This window comes from Brassica napus, chromosome A8 (genome assembly GCF_020379485.1).
Source record: "Brassica napus cultivar Da-Ae chromosome A8, Da-Ae, whole genome shotgun sequence".
NCBI lineage: Eukaryota > Viridiplantae > Streptophyta > Magnoliopsida > Brassicales > Brassicaceae > Brassica > Brassica napus.
In genome coordinates this window covers 15,684,670-15,704,135 of record NC_063441.1, presented here as the reverse complement: position 1 = coordinate 15,704,135, position 19,466 = coordinate 15,684,670, and the positions used below count along the sequence as shown (strand labels likewise).

The following is a 19,466-nucleotide window of genomic DNA, read 5'->3' as shown; positions in this document are numbered from 1 at the left end:
AGCCCCAAAATAGGTCAAACAAATTGTAGTAGTAGCATATGTTCTAAGAGATTTTTATGGAATGTCCCTGTATACCTTTACAACTTTTCATTTCTTTACATGGCCATTACAAAAATGAAAATTAGAAGCAACAAAGCACTCTGCGTTTCCAGCGAAGCTAAAGCTGTGAAGTTGGAAACATATATATTCGCTGCAAGAGATATTTCTCTAGATTAACTAACAAAATGGTTTTCTCTTCGGTATGTTTGTACCCTGAGAAACGCTAGCTAGATAGGCAGGAATGAATAGGCCGCGAGTTAAATAAATAACGTGTTGGCAGAAAAAAAATAAGTAACAAGAACCCATATTAAGATTCCAGGCTTATTGATAGACCCAGGGGAAAATCACAAAATGTAACTTTTTAAACCAAAATTTATTCTCTAGTTGCGTGTAACCGGCCGGCTCTCAGTTTCATCAAGAAACACAACTTACAAAACCAAGAATTATTTCATTTTTTTTAAATAGAAAATTTACAGTATCTAAAAAATCAATATCTGGAACATAATTAGGTCAAAGACTTGCAGCTCAAGAATCCTATCTCAGACAACTGGGCTTGTGTAGTTTGGGAAGAGGTTGACCAATGTGTCGAGAGCATCAGGATGAAATTTCCTTGCAAACAGATAACAAGGCCGTTTAATCCCGTTCCATGTGCAGGGCCGATGCAGCTCTTCATGCTTCAAAACCACGAGTAAGAGTATAAATAAAGAGAGTGACAGAGAGAAAGTCGCAAGAGCATACCTCTCCCAAACTTGTGACGTGCACACTCATTTCCTCGGACTGCACAAGCGAAAAACGACAAAAGTAGAATAAGATGCTACATGTGACCAGTTTTCAAGAGACTGCGTTATCAAAACATACCGAGACACTATTCATAAACTCTAATGAAATCTCATGTGCTCTGTAAGTCTTTGGATGCCGCCTTCGTTTAGACCAATCAACATACGTCACTGACCAGTTCGAGATCCCCATGGGATCAACTTTCTGAAAAGAAGATCCAGCAAATAAACAAGATTTTTCATCATCAAGAAATTAAGGTTTGGTATACTGCAGAAAATAGGGTGTTAAGAAGCATATCCTCACACTAAAGAATGTTGGCAAGTAATGTTCATCTGCAGTACAGCTCTTGTTAGCCTCTAGCCCCGGCTGAAATTAATTTATACAATGTCAGAATCAGAACAAAGAGAAGGGAGAAACTTTTCACTTGCAAAACTTACACCACAATACTTGCTGAATTTTGAGTGGTATAGACTATCAGCCATCACTATAACCGCGTGCTGTCGCTTCATTGTGAACCACTGGCCACAAGAGTATACACAAAAGTTATACAACAGCAAGTAGCAACATACCAATCAAGACAAGCTCTTAGAGATTACCTGAGCACCCTTTCTAAAATCTTCCTTGGTAATTTCCGGTAGCATGTGTTCCATGTGTCTACCAGTCCCATGTGGACCAGGATCCACAAAACTTGAGAAACATATAGATAATTGAAGCTTGTGTTAGTGAATAATATTAGTGGAGAACTCAAACCTTTTTTCTTTTAATTTACCTCTCAATGAAGCTGACGTTGGAGTATAGCAAATATCTATAAGTGTAGTCAAAAGTATGCAACGGTATACAACTGCACATGGAAAATACATTTGAGTTCTGGAGAAGACCTTAATATACGGATACTTGATAAAGATTGGAATCAATACCTCTCTGAAAGAAGAACAAAGTGTTGGTTCTCAGGATCCTCAAGAGCATTAACCAGTAACCTCTTCTCAGCATCAACCATTGAAGTTCTTCCCCAAGTGACCTTATCACTATGGATTTCTCGATCATAAAAATGAGGGCTGATGTGAACTGGACGTTCCTTGAACGTGTAGATGTAAATGGAGAACTTCCCTTCATGACCCTTCACAACACCAGCAAAAATGAACGTAAGTACAGTTAACAACAAGCACCAGTGGTCTAGTTGTAGAATAGTATCCTCCCACGGTACAGAACCAGGTTCGATTCCCGGCTGGTGCACAAGTGGTTTTTAAGCAATTAAAAGAAAAAGTAACTAAAGTTGGAGTTTGTCTAGGTGTTTGTTACCTTGAAGAACTCATCCCAGAGCTCCTCAAATGGCAAAGTAGCGTGAGTCAAGAACAAGAAAGCGATTTTGGAGTTTTGGGTGACCAGGGAAGGGGTTCTAAGTATGTCTCTGACCACTGCTCGTGCTGCTATCTCCTTAATAGTGAGTTTCCTGATATGAGCAGGTAGCAACGCTGAAATAGCATTCTCGCATCCTCTAGAACTAGAGAGACCATGACAGGAAGAGCTCTTGCCATGTCGTGGGAACAGGTGAGTACAAACAAGAAGCATGCTGATTACTGAAACTGTCAGAACGACACATAAGGGCTTCTTCAGAGATGTGTGGTGACGTGGCCTCTGCAAATACTTCTGCTCCTTATAACTCATTGAAACCAACCACGCTTAAACACCTCCCTTCTCTCTTTTAAATAGGCATTGCCTAATAAAGATTTGCAAATATTGGTTTTGTTTTAAGAAAAGCTATATACAAGTTGTTGTTAATGTCTCAAGAGGATTCAGAGGCGTTTCTGTTTCTTTTATACTTAATCTCACTCCCTTGTCTTATTAGTTTCTGTCTCTATAAATTGTTGGGTTTGAAGTAAAGAATTGAAGAGACTTTTTGGTGAAACCAACAAGTCTTCTTCTCCAGTGATCGAATCCAAAAAAAAAGAGAGGGAGAGAGAGGAACGTTATTAAAGAACGGTTTTCCATTTTCTCAAATAATTTCTCTAAGTTTGTTGTTATCAAACAATGTCACAAAAGTTCCCTAAAGGATCAATATTTCCAGTTTGTGTTGGATTAGAGTTGGCTTCACGACTCTGGAACTGATTATCATGAGCCCTAAATGTACAAATGCATCATAGATTCGACTAGAAAGATGAGATGTAAAATGGGTCATAAGACTCATAACGTCATTAATGTCTGACTATCTGCCTTTGAACTAGGGCTGTTCAATATGGTAAAACCGAACCGTACCGAACCGAACCGAACCGAAATAGATAATATGGTTTGGTTTTGGTATATACCATATAAACCGAATGGATATAATTTTATAAAAACCGTAGGATTTGGATATGGTTTGGTATATAACCGATTAAACCGAACAAAACCGATTAAAAGTAGAAACACGTAAATATGTATCTATTTTATAACAATACATGAAAATCTATTTGTTACATAAGTTAAATTTGTGTTAATAACTATTACTATAATTTTATAGTAATAAAGAGCCTTAATTTGTAAAACACTTGAACTATAATTAAATAACAATACATCGCAATTCAGACATCTTATTTTCTAAGTCTTCTTTTGAACTTTTTGTTTTATTTTAGTGTTCACTAAATTAATATGAAGATTATAAATTTGATGGACAATAATTAATGGAAAATTTTTACAATTTTTTTCTTATTTGTAAACAAAACAGAGTTTTGTGTTCAATTGAAAAAGCTTGACTTTAATGAACAATAAATAGGGAAGAGTGAAAAAACGTTTCTTTCATATTTCTGTTTTGTTTCATATTTTTGTTTTCAAAATTTCAAGCTTTGATTTTAGTTATAGATTTGATTATTTTATTTGATGGTAGAAGCATTTTTACTTTTTTGTTCATTTATTTGAACATGTAATATATCTCTAATGTAAAATTCTATTTTTTTTTTCAAAATAGAGTAAAAGTGAAAATTGAGTAAAATTGATGGAACCTTATTCCATTTTCCACTCCATATGAACAAACAAAAAGTAATTGAGATATGAAGTTGGGTTGGATCATTTCTTATTTCATATTCATTTTTATTCTATTTTAGAGAAAAAAATAAAATAGGATGGAGATGCCCTAATATGATAAATGATGTTAAATGCAATGTCGTTTCCATGTCACAGAGCACAAACTAACGCTGAAAATACACTATTTTCCATCTTAACTAAAGAGATCGAGTTATCTTTTTTTTTTCTTTTTAATGGAAGATATATATTTTCAAAAGTTTTACAACCAATTATACTAACAAAGTTTACGGGACACGGGTGAATTTTAAAGGACTTCTAGTTATCTTCGCTCTTTGTTCAACGGAAAAATGTCAAATTAATGTTAACATACGTTAGTTAGTACGTTCTTGTTTATATGTGCACTCGTTGACTTTTCTTGATCCTTCCCCTTGGGCTTTTTTTTTTTTGGTTAAACCCCTTTGACTATTTATGGAAAGAAAATATCAGTTACTCCTCCTACTTACTCCAAAATCTTACCAATCAAGTAAAAACATCTTTCTTCCTCTTATCTGTAGTTACTGTTAAAAATTTAAAAGAGAGTAAAACACACTAATAAATTTACTCCAACTCAAGCAAAAGTAAATGTATTTACTCTAGTTTACTCTCCCTCTCAGTTTTATTTTTCCTCTCTTTTTTACTATATTCTTTCCCATTTATTTACTCTACATTTCCCAATCACATAATGGGGGATAAGGGAAATCTAATCCTCTTATGGGTTACTAGGATAGGCCCGCCCTACGGGCGGGGTATACTTTATTTGTGATTTCGATTTTTATTTTTTGTTTGATTTGGTGGTTAGTGTTTTAAGTTTGAATTTGCAAGAGATGTGTATAATAGTATTTATTTTTTTTTGTTTTGGTGGTTGTGTTTTAGTGTTTTAGGCGAATATGACATTTTAAGTGATGAAGGATATTATATCTATTTTAGTTAATGTTTGATGTTTGCTTATTTTTGTATTTTTATTTGTTCTCAAATATATTTTAATTACATAATACTATTTTAGTTATTATCTTTCTCTTTTTATTAAATTTCTTTATAATGTAAACACATTTTACATTATCTTCGCATATGTCTAAATTTTTCTTTATTTTTTCATTATTCTTATTAGAGATTATAAAGTTGTATTAACATGATACGATTTTAATGATTGAAATGGTATACATTTATTAAATGTTTGTTCAATTTTTTTATACATAGTAAGTATTATTCGAGTTTTTATTGTTGTTTTTAGGTTCAATAATCAAAATATTGATTAATTTTTATTTTGTTTATATTGAATGTACCTGTATTTTTAATAAAATTTTATTATTCAGTTTCAGTGTATTATTATTCGAGTTTTTATTGTTGTTTTTAGGTTCAATAATCACCAACCTCTGTACCAGTCATGATCTCAGCTTCAAGAACCATGTTAGCATGACCATCATTCTCGTACCATTGCACATAGACCTTGCGTCTGGTTAAGGTTGTAAAAATTCAAAATATAATATATAGTTTTTGGTCTAAATATATATAATATATTTTGAAAAAGCATACACAACATAAAATATTGTTATGTACTCTTATCTGTTGAAAATTTGTCTTATAATAATTAAAAATATTTTCATAAATAAATACATTTATAATAATAAAGTTACATATCTAGCAGAACTTTTATTTTAGTTCTACGTTACTATCAAATAATTAGTCGACAAAAACAAATACTGAACCAAATTGCAGCTAAACCAAAAAAGTAACTTATCTTTATGTATACGCAAAAACCTATCTTCAAACTATCTTCTCCCTTCTCTTCCTTACCTATGATTCCTTCTCTTCTCTCATCTGCTTTGATCTGTGTTTTTTTTAAGTCATACAGCCATCACTGCCAAGCCGTGACCACACCAGCTCCTTGCCATTCAGTCTCTGCCCTCACCATGACCCTACCACCATTTATCAACCGTGCTATAACAACCTTCATTAGACTCACCATGAAAACTTTGGCATTGACTCAATTTTGTTGCTTTCTATAACTTCTAAAGTACCATTTGATGTGGGACTCGTCATCTCCTACATTAAAAAGATGACAGATACCATATTTTTCTTATTCTTACATGGGATAGCTGAGCAGCATCATGAGGCTGAAGATGGAGAAGTAGCTGCAACAACAAAAAAGAGTATCTTTTAAGCATCCATATTTTTTGCTTTGGTGTAAAACAAAGAGAAGTCTCATGTCGACCTGTTTCTTAATGAATGGAGGAAGATATCCAAATATCCTCCAGCATATGACCAAGGTAAGAGTTGAGCAGAAATTTTGGAAGCAACTACACCTTGCAGAAGGAGCCCAAGAACTTCTTGCATCATAAAAAAGTCAGATTAGAGATGACTCATGAGATATAATATTAAAAAGGAACATATGTTTACAATATCAATCTCGGTTCGGTGATCAACCAAGTGATTGATGTTAACATTTCTGCCAAAATAATTAGATCTTTTATAAATATAGCTAAAGCCATAAGATAGCACATAACTTAAAATCGAATAATACGAAGTAGAAGGGAACTTCGTAATGGATACTTGTTACAAAGAAACAACTCAAATGTCAATAAAGAGAAAATAAACAATATATATTGTCAGGAGCGCTTGTACTTTATGAACTCAGTAACGCAAAGAAACCACCGCCAAAACAATGATCTATTTGTTTGATTTTTTTTATAGGAACATGCTAATCACCATGAAGGTAATAAGTGGACAAATATACTAAATTCACATAATGAAAACGAATAAGCAAATAAAAATATTATATTGTAAGTTGATGTTATGTAATGCTAGCTGGATTATTCCCAAAGAAAATAAACAATATCATTTTTGCAAAATAATTCGATTTTTAATAATTGTAGATAAAATTATAAGCTATCACAAAACATGAAATAATAAATACGGAAATACCAAATGCATACTTGTCCATAAGAGAAAAAAAACTTTATTATTATTGAGAAGGGATATCTGCCTTCCCACTTATGCCTTCCGTGCCTTCTTAGACTTAGCAGATGGTCCTGCGGACTTGCTACATCCACCACCCTCCATCTTACGTCTCACCAAGCTAGCACCGTTGTTGTCATCTCCATTGTCATCGTCACCACCCTATCGAATGAAAACGTTAAATTTATACAAAGCAGAAACGGTAGTGGAGAATATAAGAGTAATACATCTTCAACGAACTCAGGCTGTGGCGCACGTTCACCCTCGCCGAGAATGCGTGAGATGGTAAAGCTTTGATGATTTGCTGTGAAATTGTATGGGCCCACCTTCACCTGAAACGTGTATGACTTTCCTTCCATGTCTCGAACAAACGGAGGAGCATCAGTTTCTTCGGGGTTGACATCATCACCAGCCTGCATTTACAATGGTACGATTCATTGAGTAGATATTCAACTGACAAATAAAGCACAATATAACATAACGTACCAAGAGGTTGGCAGCTTCATGGGCCCTCATGTTATGGAGCTTCGCAATAACTCCATCAAAGGCAACAAACAAACCCTCACCAGTCTCGTCTGCGATTGACATCTCGACACGGTATCTAGTGCATATAAAATTTTCAAATCACACAGTTAGTTAAACGTAGATGATTAAGCTGCTTAGGGTCAGTACATACCGAAAAACCAACTGCACTGGTGGTGTTGCAAGACAGACACGTGAGAGATGAGACAGACCGTTGGAGTTTCTTGAAACATTTTGAACAGGAAACATAGCACCACCCCTTGTCCAATTTGACTCCAGTCACCTTTCCGGCACAAATGAAATCAATTTCCTGCATTGTTATAAAGTCGGATTAGGAATGATAAATCACATTTGATAAAGGACATGACAATCATGCTAACGAACCTGAGACGTAGCAGTGACGACAAAATCATTGAGCTCAGATATACTCAGCTTCTCCACCTTAGCATAACTCTTTAGCAGCGGAGCTACTGGCGGGAGCCCAGTGTCTTGCTCAACCAACCTGTTTACGAAGATAACAATGTCCTTAGGCACTCCCATGCACAGTTCGGAAATACTATAATCAGGATGTTTAAAAGCAATGACACGCAAAATGATACCTGTAAAACAATTGTTCCCCTGCATCTGTTTGCTTGTCGAAATAGATGTGTGTGCCGGATGTGGCGTTCAAAAACAGACGCCCTGCATTATAAGTCGAGTATGAATGATATCGACATCATTTCAGGGCTAGACATGTTTGTATCACACTGGTTGCTTACCTCCCACAATCTTCGGGTTCACACTGGTTGCAACGACAACCCTTGGATCCACTCCCATCTGCTCCAGCTGATTATGAATCTTAACAGCCTGAGCGTCAAAGAGGCTCATAGTCACAGATGTGTCACTGCATCATTGGAAGGCAGAACAGTAAGATGAACGTATTTAGGAAATACAAAACAACTGTGAAGATACTGAAGCTCATAAAAACTTACTTCTCCATCCTAATGGTCGCCATGACACGATTATTGTCCTGAGGAGGGTCAGTGACCGTACTCTTGACAGCAGTAATCTCACCAATAAGATTTGTGAGCAAAAGACTATCAGATATCCTTATATATGTAATCAGAAGAGATAATAAGAGGAGCATTACCCGGTAATTGATTGTTGGAGTTAGCAAGACCAAGCATCTCACTGTAGTTACGGAACAGGAATGATTCAAGAGGTATCGGAACGGCTGGTTCGGCGACCTTCTTGAAAGAGGTGGAGTCGGTAAACCGGATTAGTAGAGAAGAGTCTGACAGGCGATAATTCTGGTTACAACGTGTGACTTCAAAATCGGTTAACATTAACGGTAGCCGGCATCATGGTTGACTGAAAATGAAACAAAACACAACTATGATTAACAAAAAAACGGTGAGCAGAACGAAAGCGCCACAGAATCGATTTAACATATAAATATCTATCAAATCTGACGCGAGGACATCTAACAAATATCATATAATTATCTAACAAATCTTATACAATTATCAATAAAAGCCGACGTGAAGAAACTGACAAACCTCATATAATTATCTAACAAATATTACATCTATAAATCTAACAAATGTAAACTCAAGGCAGTGGAGTTGTGAACCGAGTAATTAAATATTTAAATCATAATCAGCGAAAACTAAAAATTATTATCCAACAAATCTTATAAAATTATCAATAAAAGCCGACGTGAAGAAACTGACAAACCTCATATAATTATCTAGCAAATCTTACATCAATAAATCTAACAAATGTAAACTCAAGGCAGTGAAGTTGTGAAACGATTAATTAAATATTTAGATCATAATCAGCAAGAACTAAAAATTTGATCGCCGTGCTTTTAATATGGATTCGAGAGGGCGGGTACGTGTACAGATTCTATCGGAAAAACAAAACCAATGGCAGATCTAAAACATAACCTGAGAGTCGAGCAAGAGCATGTCGACGCCCATGAGTTCTCCACCACGGCAGACGTTTCTAGCCTCCCAGAAGCGAAGCAAGCGCACTTCGACGGTGGAGGAGGAGCCACCAGACTGGAGATCGGAGAGGAGAACCAAAACGTTAGCCATAGCACCGGCTTTTTTTTTTCAGAAGAATTTAGAACGAAAGTGATGTAGTATCTGAGAAGAACAGAAGATACCTTCTTATAGTCGTCTCAAACGCATCGGACATCAAATATCGCATTGCATCCAGATCGTGGTTGATAGATTAATGGAGGGATTAAAGACACTCGTTCAGTTTATGAGGTCTTGCGATGGAGGAGATGGAAGGTCAGCTGCGCAAGGAGAGAAACGATTTAATCTGGAGACGAAACAAAACAACCACCGTAAACCTAATTCAAAACACTGTGTATCGTACAATCTTGTATTGCATGGGCTAAATAGCAAGGCCCAACAAAACAACGCGTCATATAAAGCACGGACTAAATAACGCGCTGCGTTTAAATGCTTGGACACGTGGCGAATAGTACTGAATCTATTTGTTGCGCTGGCAGCCTAAAAAGAGAGTTGCCTTCTTCTTTATGTTATAAGATGCTCGTTGGAGTAGTCGCCATGGCCAGGGAGCATCGTCTCTTTGAGCGGACTAAAGGCATCAATGGTCTAGAAAAGATCATCATCAGCGATCGTCACTGCCAATCTTTCGGGGTATTCTCCTTATCTGATCATACAGAACAACCAGATCCGTGCGTGTTAGTGATTTAATGTGGCTTGTATAATGTCAGGTGTACTTGTATGGAGGTCAAGTGACTGCTTGGAAGAATGAGAAAGGAGAGGAGTTACTTTTCGCAAGGTTCTTCATATTCATCCTTTTAATTATATCATCATATCTATTATCTATATATAATATATGCCCTAGCTAATCATGAGTGAGATTTGTGATTTGATATCATATGTGATGTATTCGACCTATACGCCAACGTTGACTGGGCAGTGGGCAAACTTATGATTCGGACTATAGGCCAGCTTCCGATGTTAATGGTTACAGCAGTTACAATTTATGAATCGTTGTGCTCTGTGTTGTTCCGAAGTTTAAAAAAAAAACAAGTGCTAGAGAGCCAATGTAGTTGAATGTGCAGTGTAAATCTAGGTGCCTCTTTCTTTCATATTTCGATGTATTTGACACGATAGATCTAGTCACATAGAACAGTTTCATGTTTTTTTTTTCCCTTCTTTTTGGCATGTTCGTTTTGATTTTGTATAGTGGTGACTGGTGTCTATGAGATTTTGACGGAACCATGGGAACTCTTACGTGTTGAAAGTAGGATTTTCTACCTGGACATGATGTATGAAAACTGTAAGGAGACCCATATGTTGCGGAAAGGGCTATGTCCATCATGGAGCTATCCACAAAACTTTTACTGTCTACACTGTATGTTAGCACTTGTCAAATGAGATAAAATCAAAAATCTCTCTACATCCAGTTAGCAATGTAAATGCAAAGTTGCAATCAAATACTTGGATGGATCACAAAGTAGTTGACCAGTGAGGGGACTTATTCATTACATAACAGAAAAAAGTCTTAAAGGGCATAAAACTCCAGAACCCAGAGGAGATTGTGAAATAAAAAGACAAGAAACGACAGAAAAAAAAAAGGATTTTAATCTTTGTTTCGAGATTCTTCCTTCTTGTCTACTTCATCACTTCCCATCTGAGGTAATGTCTGCAACGAAAGATAAATGATTGTCACATCATCTGGACATTACATCGAACACCTTACACGCATTGTAAAAGAATATAACTTACGAGATCTGGCTTGTATAAATTGTGTACGACGGAGGCTCCGGCGAGCAATGAGGCTACAACGACGACGGTTGACAGGGCTAAAGACGGAGTTCCCGTCGGCTTCTTCCCCCCAAATCTTTTGTTCATCTTTTTGTCTCTTCTTTGAACAACCGCGACCTAACACGTACACTTGAACTGGTAATAACGAAGCTTTGTTTTTTTTTTAATTTGACGCGAGTCCTTTGCGCGTGAAGGTCAACTTCCCCTTTTTACTTGGTTTGCTAGTTCATTACTGTAATTCCAATTTCATCTCGGTTTTCTCTACCAATTCACATATTGTGGTTTATTACTTAACCGGTGCAAAGCCAACAAAAAAAGAAAAAACATTCATTAGCTCAAGAAAGAAACAACTATTTATTCGTTTATTTTTATGCTGTTCCTTTGTACATACAAACGTAGATAATGAGAAGAACACGATACAAAGAGATTTGAGTAAATATAAGGGGTATAATATCTGCACTTTGGGTTTATATTGAATGTACAGCCATATATCTAAGTCCCTCCTCTATAATCCTTTGACAAGGAAGGGACCAAGATTGTACATATATATATATATAGCTCAAGAGTATGGTGTGTATACGTAAGAAGAAGCGCCACTAAAACCACCTGAAAACAGCAATCACCAGTAGCAAGAGGGAGAATCCCATCGCCTGCAACATCACGAGATCTCATCATCATTTCGATGGAAGCTCAAATAGTCAAAGAGGAGAGGGGGTGAGAGAGAGAGAAGGAGAGAGTCATTACAGTGATTGCGGAAGCAGCAAGACCGGCTCTTTCTCTAGGATCCTTGCGGTAGTAGTTCCCGAAATAGAGAAATGTCGCATAATACCACAAGAGAGGGAACACAAATCCCAGGAGGAAGCTGTAAAGAGAGAGAGATATCATCAGGTAAACAGAACTGGAGACTTAACAGTTTAACACCAAAAACAAAACAAAAGATTCTACTCACGAGAACCATCCTATTCCACAACCGAAGCATGGGAGAGGCTTGTCATACGCTCCATTTTCGACATCATCCACGTCTTTTACAAGCGTATATCTTCCTTTCCCACAAACCATAGCATCTATCACACAACCCCAATGTATTAGCTCACAAAGAATCAATGGAAGAGTTTCTTAATGCAATGAGAAAGAGCTAGTTGTGAATGGTGATGATACCTTTAATAGCAGAGTAATATCTAGCAGCTGGTCTGATAACACTAGCATTCTTATCTCCCATGGATTTCACCAGATCTGCACTTCCATCCCCACGCTCTTTAACATCTACAAAATATAAAAATCAATAGAATAGATTAAATCCAAACTGATGAAAAACTCATCAACCTTCAAGGTACTCCCCACTTGAAAGCATGAGTCAAACGATCTTACAAAGAGCTTAACCAACACAAACCAGTATCAATACTCGGTTAACCAATTTCTATTGGTTTAATCTTTTCAAATATTTGAGACTGAGTCATAACTACCCCTAAAGACATCTTAACTTGTTGTTTGGTTCTAAAGGCTTTTGATAGAGTCAACGCTGTCCCATCTCAAGGCCATGTTCGTGTTCTCAGAAAGCATATATGCAAAAAGCGTCAAGCTTTAGATGACTAATCTGAACATAAAGGGGAAGAAGAAGAAGAAGAAGATGATTACTTTCTGCCATATGTTCTTCAGTAAAAAGAGCCTCGGTGAACGTCAAGCTCTTGCTTCAAATTTAGCCTTCAACAAAAAAAAACAGTAACAATATGAATTTTACACCCCTGAAGTTAGAACTAAGGCTCGAAAACACACAGATCGATCGATCAATCAATCAAACACCATGAAAACCAGCTCAATTCGAGAGGAGATTGATTGCAAAGGGAAGAGGGGGGAGATGATCGAGATTCGAGCTACCTAAGAGAAAGGAGAGAGTCGTCTTCCTTCTTCTTCTTCTTCTTCGGCTGCTGCTTCAACTTCAACTTCAACTTCAACTTCGTAAGCGTTAAATGCGGAGAGAGTAGAAGAAGCCAAGTCTGAGGTCAGACTCAAAGGAGAGACTTTTTAATTTTCTTTTGCCCCAACCCCAAAGTTCAATCTCTTTTCTTATTTTACACACTCTTATTCTAAGAGTTGATTAGCTCCATAAGCATATTTATTCTTGATTATCTTTAATCATTTTTTTTTAGTTGTTGGTTTAGGTATGTATTCACCATCTCATCATATATTGCAGTTTTAGCTACTAATCGTGTTTCTTCTCTCAAATTGAAAACGTCTTCAACAAATATCAAGTTTATTTTAAAACCCAAAAAAGAAAGTTTATTTCCAAATGTTAGTTTACGAATATTTTTAGTAATATATACAACTTTTTTAATAAACAGAATTACGTAATAGATACAACAAATATTAAAGTATGTCCAACTCGATATCACTTACCAACACTTCACGTTTAACTTTTGTTGATTTCTTCAATTTGGTGTTTATCTAATTATCATGACGATTTAAATGTATACTAGAGCTTGACCCGCGCACCCGCGCGGGTGTTAGTTTTTTATAAATGAATATTTATTTGTATAAGTGATAATATATATTTTAAAATTTACGCGTTTAATTTTTTTTTAATATGACATTTCTAAACACAATAGTTTTATAGTTTGTATTGAATAGTTTTATTTTATCATGTAAATCCTAAATTATATCATCTATTTATTTAGAATATGACGTGTAAAGTCACACAAATGTATTTTTATTTTTTATGGATCAAAATTTTATGATTATATATAATAAAATTGTTGTATAAACTGTTTTTGTGGATCACAATTTTATGACTATATATAATAAAATTGTTGTATACTATTTATTATGTATATGTGGAATTAGTAAAATAATTACCGTATAATGTATGTAATTACGAAATGTATATATGAAATTAATTATTTTCAAACACACATATGTATAATAAAAAAGGAAAAGACAAAGAATATTAAAAGTTAGTTTATTAATTATTGTTGCCATGATTTTTTAGTTAGAATTTGATTTTGGAAATACATTAATTGAAGAAAAAAGACAAAAATCCTAAAAGGTAGGTTAAATAATAACTTCAGTGGCATGTCATTGTAAATATAGTGGAAAACTAAGGGATAATCTAATTTTGTACTCTTCTTTTAATAGATTAGATATAGTAGCTTGTTTGTTTTCTTAATTAATATCACACAACCTGTCAAGCAATGGAAATTGATTGTTTAAAATAAACGATTTAACAACCAGAAGACCATTCCTCCAAGAACATTAGTCATAAAGACTAGTATGATCATAGACTAGTATGATCATTAAACACTCACTGAGCACGAAGTTATTCACAAATCATAGACTAATATGATCATTAAACACGAACTTCTGGCGCGTAATCATATACAAGAGTCTCTCTCATGTATATCTTTCATCATGTGAATAACTTCGTCATTTTTGTGATTTCTGGTGATTTAGGAACACAAGTTCGTAAACATGTTTGAAGATTCGGATGCGAATCTCTCGTCTTACTTCACCAACGCAGGATCTTTGATTCCCCCACTTGCTATCAGCTAGAAGCCTAGAACCAAGTTTGAACACCCCTTTTACCACCAAGTTATATTTTCTATCCACTAGCAGAGATGTTCTCTAATAATATATGACTTTTGAGCGAGTTCTTTGGATAGAGAGTAAAATATCTTTCCATTTTCATATGCAAAAATATTGAAAATCATTTGGATATAAACGGATGATACTAAGATGTCTATATATTAATGTATATTGTAACCATATTACAATTAGCCCGGGAGGAAAAATACAAGGGGCTTTTCAGACGTAAAGACAATGAGCTTAACATTTTAAGCTACATTGTCTGACATGATTGTAACATGTCACTTTAAAAATTATAATTTGTTTCTTTGAGAGACCTATATTCATTGATAAAAGATAGAAAAAGGACCCTCTGTTTCAGCTCAAGGCTTTGATCTTGAGTTTCCTATGAGGCTTCAGATCAACCACCACCACAGTTATATTGTCTTTGCTTCCTCTCTGTAAAGCCAGTTTTGACAAGTACTCAGCCGCAGACTTTGCCGCCGGATCTTCTCCTTCACCTCTTCGCTCATCCGTCAGCAAAGACGCATCTCCAGCCACCATGTTCTTCTTGTGCCACAAGAGAATACGCTTCCGCGCCATCTCACACGCTTCCTCATCGGTCATTACATCCCAAACACCGTCACTCGCTAGTATCAGACAGTCATCTTCTTTGACTCTCCTCACAGCCGTCACTTCCGGATCAGGAATGATCGATGGTTTCAAGTATCTATCGCCTGTCACACAATACATGACTGTAAGAACAAAAGAAAGTTTCTATTTATAGAAGAAAGCTTACCAATGGATCTTGACATGGCGAGAACACCGAACACACGAGCTCCGTTCCACCGGATCACTTTCCCTCCGGCGGCTTCAATCCTCGCCGCCTCGTCTTCTCTATCAGGCTACACACATACATTACAAAATGGATTCAAATCAAGAATCAAAAACCTATGAAGCTAGAGAAGCAATACATATGTATGAATCTGCATATGCTTAACCTTGTGATCAGTAGATAAAGGTAACGCAGTCTTGCCGCGGCAAAGAACGGCTCTTGAGTCGCCGCAGTTCGCGACGAAGATATGAGTCGGGAACACGACGGCGACGACCGACGTTGACCCGACAGTCTCCGGGGCCATTGACTCGATCTCCGAGTCAACGCGGAGGAACGAGTTGAACAAAGCTCTTTTCCACTTCTCCTGCCACGTGTCACCGTCATAGAGCATCGGTTTCCCCTTCTCTATCTCCTCCGCTAAAGCCAAATGCATCCTCTCTCTGCAATAGTTCGCTACCTACACAACACAAGATCTCAATCAAAGACTCAAAGTCATATACTTTTGCAATATACAGAGGAGATTGATTGTGTTTTGTTACCTGAGAACCGCCGTGGCCGTCGTAGACACCGAAGAAGTGAGCGGCGGACTGAGGATTGAAACGACCATCTATCAACGAATTGGTCGGAGACTGGAGGAATCTTGGTATCGCGGAGACAGCATCTTCCATCTCCGGTCTTCTTCCACAGATGGAAGTCACGCCGTACAAAGGCACACTCTTGAACTCGAACAGAGTCCTGCTCTCTGTTGTGCTGATCATCTTCTTCTCCGTCGATCTCTCAACTGAACCGTTGATCTCTTCTCCTGCGGCTATATCTGATGATGATGATTGATTCTTCATGTTGAAGTTCGGAGAGTTGATCCGAGAGGACAAAACTTTCCTAGATTCAGAAACAGAGCGTGAAGTCTCCTGTCTAGAATCTCCGTTGTTGTCGGAATCTTGAGTTGAGTATTGGCCGTTGTGATAACCTTTACCCAACATGATCCCTGCGAGTTCCATCTGGGTTTCGGGGAAAGGCATGAAAGGCATAGAAACCGCCGGTGATACTTCCTCCATTGATGGAACCTCAAGCTTTGTTCTCTTTATTGGTTTTTAAAGAGAACCACTTTGTGAGAAGCTATGCACTATGCAGACAAGAAACCCATGACTCTCCACAAAAGAAAAATATAAGTACTTTAACTAGCACATGAAACCGTTATTTTCGCTGGGATAAAATCACCACACAGCAAAAGAAAACAAATATGTATGTATTGAATTTGAATCAGGGTTTCCTGTATTGTGGGTAACTCATTACAACCTCTTAAAATATTCTCTCTTCGATTAATTTTCACAACTAAAACCATTTCTAGATTCAGCTACCTAAAAGAGTTGAAAAGAAGACTCATCTTTTCTTCTTCTAAAACACTCTCGTGTGCCTTCTTCGCATAAAAAAGAGAAAGAAGGAACGAAAAAGGAACTTGGTAGGCAAACGCAACAATCCCTTCAAATCTGCGACTATTTATTAGGTTAACGTAAATAGATAATTTATCTTTATTTATTACATTATCCTAAAAGTGGAGGCTTTTTTTTTGTTTTTGTAATAAGGGGAGATGTTTCATTCTTGAAAATATAAATCCATAAAAGACACTGTTACCTTTTAATTTATGTATTCAACTAAATATTTTATTTATTTGTCAAACGAAATATGTTGCCTTTTCCTAGTTTGATTTAGGTCCTCCAGTTTAATGATTTTTATTAGTTCACTAATAGTTGGACGTACTTGTCACGTTCTGATCTAAGTCTTGTAGTTTACAATATACTTATTTGTCATAAACACAATTTAATCCGAATTTATTGTAACTTCTAATCACTGGACTAAAAAAATCCAGACATCATATGCATATATAATTTAGATATAAAAAAACATTAATAGTTTAGAATTCGGTCACTTTTAGTATAAGAACAATATTTTATCCATATTAATAAGACAAGGAAAGAATTGGATGTTTTGTATTCTAGAAAAATGAAAGACCACCGGCAAAACATCTAAATAGTTATAATTTAATGGGAAACATTTTATTATTCGTCTAATTATTTAAAATTATATATCTTGAATACCATTTTTGGTCAAACTTAAAACTAAAAACATTGAACAAATGATCAATTATTTATGTATCAAGTAGAGCTAAAAACAAAAGCTGACATTTTGAATCTTAGTTCATTTAAAATCCATATAACCATAGAACAATAGAACGGACCATAGGCTTCAAATGGTATGCACATCAAAAAAACGCAGATCAAATCAAAAACGCATATCAAGCAGAACAAATGCAGATCATGCAGAATAAATACAGATCATGCAGAACAAATGCAGATCTAACTCGTCAAGTTAATTTGTCGAATTAGTGTATTTAACCAAATGTTAAGAATAATTTTGTAAATTAAAAATTTAAAATAAAAATACAAATTCTTATCAATTAATTTTTTTATTAATTTAATAAATACAAAGAAAGTTTAAACATTATATAAAAGGTAAACACAATTACAAAAAAAAACCATACATTATATAAAAGGTAAAAACAATTACAACAAAAAAAACATTATATAAAAGGTAAACTCCGCTAAAAATAAATTGTTATATAAATGATAAATAAAAATATTAAATCATACATTTAAAGAGATTTTTGATTAGTTTAAAATTTAGTGAAATGAGTTAAATGAGTTTTTTAATAAGTAAAAAATAGAAAGAAAAAATATGCAGATATGTTATTGGTCCTCACATCCCACCTGCATCGGACCCTTAACCATTTTCTTTTTGTCCATGCAGTTCAAAATTAACACATTAAAGTATCTGCATGCAGTTTTTTAATTATTTTATAATTTTATTTTGGTCTGCATTTTAAATATTGAATGTAACAAATGCAGTACAAACTGCAAATTAAGTAATCTGCATGTATTTTATATTTTGTTCTTCATTTCATTCATAGCCATAGTGTAAGTCTGTATCGGCGAGAAATAATTTTTTTATAAAACATATAATTATTTTTTATTTTCGTAATATATAAAATAAAACATTATTCAAATAGTATTTTGTATAACGTTAAAAAAATTGTATTTTATATATACTGACATACCTGGGCAACAAACCAATAACATGAGAGTGTCCTCCGAATTTTGAAAATAAATATGAATAATAAATTAATAATGTTGAATCAATCCTATTTATAAATAATATAAATATGAATAATAATGGGTACGATATTTTACATTTAACCTATGGCTGAGCGACACGTACACGAAGAAAAGTCTGGCTTTGTGAAGGAGAGAGGGTGACGTGTACGTTCTGAGATGTGTTAGTTGGGTGGCGGGAGAGATTAGAGGAAAATGTTCATTGCACTGACAAAGACAGTCATTTAGATTCCGTAAATATCTCTTTAAACTTTTTTATCTTCCCTTTTTCTGTTTTTCATTGAATATATCTCAAAAAAGTAATATATTATTGGTTGGCAGCAAAACGTTACAATACAAAGTATCTTATCAAGTTCCATATGTTTTATACCACTTGTGCCGTATTCCTTGCAGTGCCGTGCCTCAAGTGTTACCAAAAGGGCTTTTGCCCCTGACCCCCAAAATAAACAATTTTTTTAGGGCCCCCAGATTTCTAAAAATATTTAGTAACATATTAGTTTTATTTAATTGTTTACCCATTCAATCCATGTTCGATCTTCTTAAATTTCTGGTAGATATTTTCCAAAAAAGAAATTTTACTTTATTGTCACTTTTCCAAATTTCAAACAAGAAAATATCGTTGTATATGTCAAATTTCTAATAAAAAAAGGAAAAAGTGTAAATCCTTTAACCTTTATAGATTCCTAAATATTTTACATAGAATCTCATATCAATCTATTTTTCAAGCCAACACACGTCTTTTCTCTTTTTTCTGTATACCAACAATTGTCTCCTATTATTTCATCACAT

General features: G+C 35.2%; 4 protein-coding genes and 2 long non-coding RNA genes across 9 annotated transcripts; 1 reads left to right on the top strand and 5 right to left on the bottom strand.

Moving 5' to 3' along the window:
* Window positions 1–393: 393 nt before the first annotated feature.
* LOC106373902 (glycosyltransferase BC10-like) lies at window positions 394–2,666 on the bottom strand. Of its 2 annotated transcripts, none has more exons than XM_013814019.3 (9): window positions 2,116–2,666; window positions 1,734–1,933; window positions 1,586–1,657; window positions 1,413–1,503; window positions 1,254–1,334; window positions 1,120–1,182; window positions 898–1,020; window positions 778–816; window positions 394–706 (listed from the first exon to the last, which is right to left on the bottom strand). In XM_013814019.3, exons 1-9 carry the CDS (start codon window positions 2,479–2,481, stop codon window positions 545–547), a joined length of 1,197 nt encoding a protein of 398 aa, XP_013669473.1. In that variant the 5' UTR covers window positions 2,482–2,666; the 3' UTR covers window positions 394–544. The 2 variants fall into 2 exon arrangements, with proteins under 2 accessions (XP_013669473.1, XP_013669477.1); XM_013814023.3 differs by having other exon boundaries at window positions 394–713; window positions 2,116–2,662.
* Window positions 2,667–3,380: 714 nt separating this feature from the next.
* Window positions 3,381–9,590, bottom strand: LOC125577068. The gene is made up of 3 exons (XR_007315391.1): window positions 7,294–9,590; window positions 6,065–7,220; window positions 3,381–5,984 (listed from the first exon to the last, which is right to left on the bottom strand). It is a non-coding gene; the product is annotated as an uncharacterized LOC125577068 (long non-coding RNA).
* A 244-nt stretch (window positions 9,591–9,834) lies between these two features.
* On the top strand, window positions 9,835–10,503 carry LOC106359896. Its single transcript, XR_007315388.1, has 2 exons — window positions 9,835–9,983; window positions 10,061–10,503. It is a non-coding gene; the product is annotated as an uncharacterized LOC106359896 (long non-coding RNA).
* Window positions 10,504–10,732: 229 nt separating this feature from the next.
* Window positions 10,733–11,275, bottom strand: LOC106373931. Its single transcript, XM_022697222.2, has 2 exons — window positions 11,082–11,275; window positions 10,733–10,998 (listed from the first exon to the last, which is right to left on the bottom strand). The coding sequence occupies exons 1-2, from the start codon at window positions 11,205–11,207 to the stop codon at window positions 10,936–10,938; spliced, it is 189 nt and encodes a 62-aa protein (XP_022552943.1). The 5' UTR covers window positions 11,208–11,275; the 3' UTR covers window positions 10,733–10,935.
* A 175-nt stretch (window positions 11,276–11,450) lies between these two features.
* LOC106373936 lies at window positions 11,451–13,201 on the bottom strand. 3 transcript variants are annotated; one of them, XM_048737759.1, is made up of 6 exons: window positions 12,996–13,201; window positions 12,756–12,821; window positions 12,279–12,383; window positions 12,070–12,184; window positions 11,865–11,982; window positions 11,451–11,770 (listed from the first exon to the last, which is right to left on the bottom strand). In XM_048737759.1, exons 2-6 carry the CDS (start codon window positions 12,763–12,765, stop codon window positions 11,717–11,719), a joined length of 402 nt encoding a protein of 133 aa, XP_048593716.1. In that variant the 5' UTR covers window positions 12,766–12,821; window positions 12,996–13,201; the 3' UTR covers window positions 11,451–11,716. The 3 variants fall into 3 exon arrangements, with proteins under 3 accessions (XP_048593716.1, XP_048593717.1, XP_048593718.1); XM_048737760.1 differs by having other exon boundaries at window positions 12,756–12,824; window positions 12,998–13,046; XM_048737761.1 differs by having other exon boundaries at window positions 12,894–13,037.
* Window positions 13,202–14,836: 1,635 nt separating this feature from the next.
* LOC106439642 (protein phosphatase 2C 56-like) lies at window positions 14,837–17,120 on the bottom strand. The gene is made up of 4 exons (XM_013881137.2): window positions 16,050–17,120; window positions 15,677–15,967; window positions 15,475–15,580; window positions 14,837–15,412 (listed from the first exon to the last, which is right to left on the bottom strand). Exons 1-4 carry the CDS (start codon window positions 16,563–16,565, stop codon window positions 15,054–15,056), a joined length of 1,272 nt encoding a protein of 423 aa, XP_013736591.2. The 5' UTR covers window positions 16,566–17,120; the 3' UTR covers window positions 14,837–15,053.
* Window positions 17,121–19,466: the final 2,346 nt, after the last annotated feature.

Excerpts from the sequence above, each read along its gene's own strand:
- LOC106373931 (XM_022697222.2), bottom strand. The coding sequence starts at position 11,207 with ATGAACAAAAGATTTGGGGGGAAGAAGCCGACGGGAACTCCGTCTTTA. Across the intron at positions 10,999-11,081 it reads ATTTATACAAGCCAGATCTC|ACATTACCTCAGATGGGAAG; the intron begins GTAAGTTATATT and ends CTTTCGTTGCAG.
- LOC106373936 (XM_048737759.1), bottom strand. Across the intron at positions 11,983-12,069 it reads TGTGGAATAGGATGGTTCTC|CTTCCTCCTGGGATTTGTGT; the intron begins GTGAGTAGAATC and ends CTCTCTTTACAG. Across the intron at positions 11,771-11,864 it reads TTGCTGCTTCCGCAATCACT|GCGATGGGATTCTCCCTCTT; the intron begins GTAATGACTCTC and ends GTGATGTTGCAG.
- LOC106373902 (XM_013814019.3), bottom strand. The coding sequence starts at position 2,481 with ATGAGTTATAAGGAGCAGAAGTATTTGCAGAGGCCACGTCACCACACA. Across the intron at positions 1,934-2,115 it reads TCTGGGATGAGTTCTTCAAG|GGTCATGAAGGGAAGTTCTC; the intron begins GTAACAAACACC and ends GGTGTTGTGAAG. Across the intron at positions 1,183-1,253 it reads AATTCAGCAAGTATTGTGGT|CCGGGGCTAGAGGCTAACAA; the intron begins GTAAGTTTTGCA and ends AATTAATTTCAG.
- LOC106439642 (XM_013881137.2), bottom strand. The coding sequence starts at position 16,565 with ATGGAGGAAGTATCACCGGCGGTTTCTATGCCTTTCATGCCTTTCCCC. Across the intron at positions 15,581-15,676 it reads CTTTATCTACTGATCACAAG|CCTGATAGAGAAGACGAGGC; the intron begins GTTAAGCATATG and ends GTATGTGTGTAG. Across the intron at positions 15,413-15,474 it reads CGCCATGTCAAGATCCATTG|GCGATAGATACTTGAAACCA; the intron begins GTAAGCTTTCTT and ends ATTGTGTGACAG.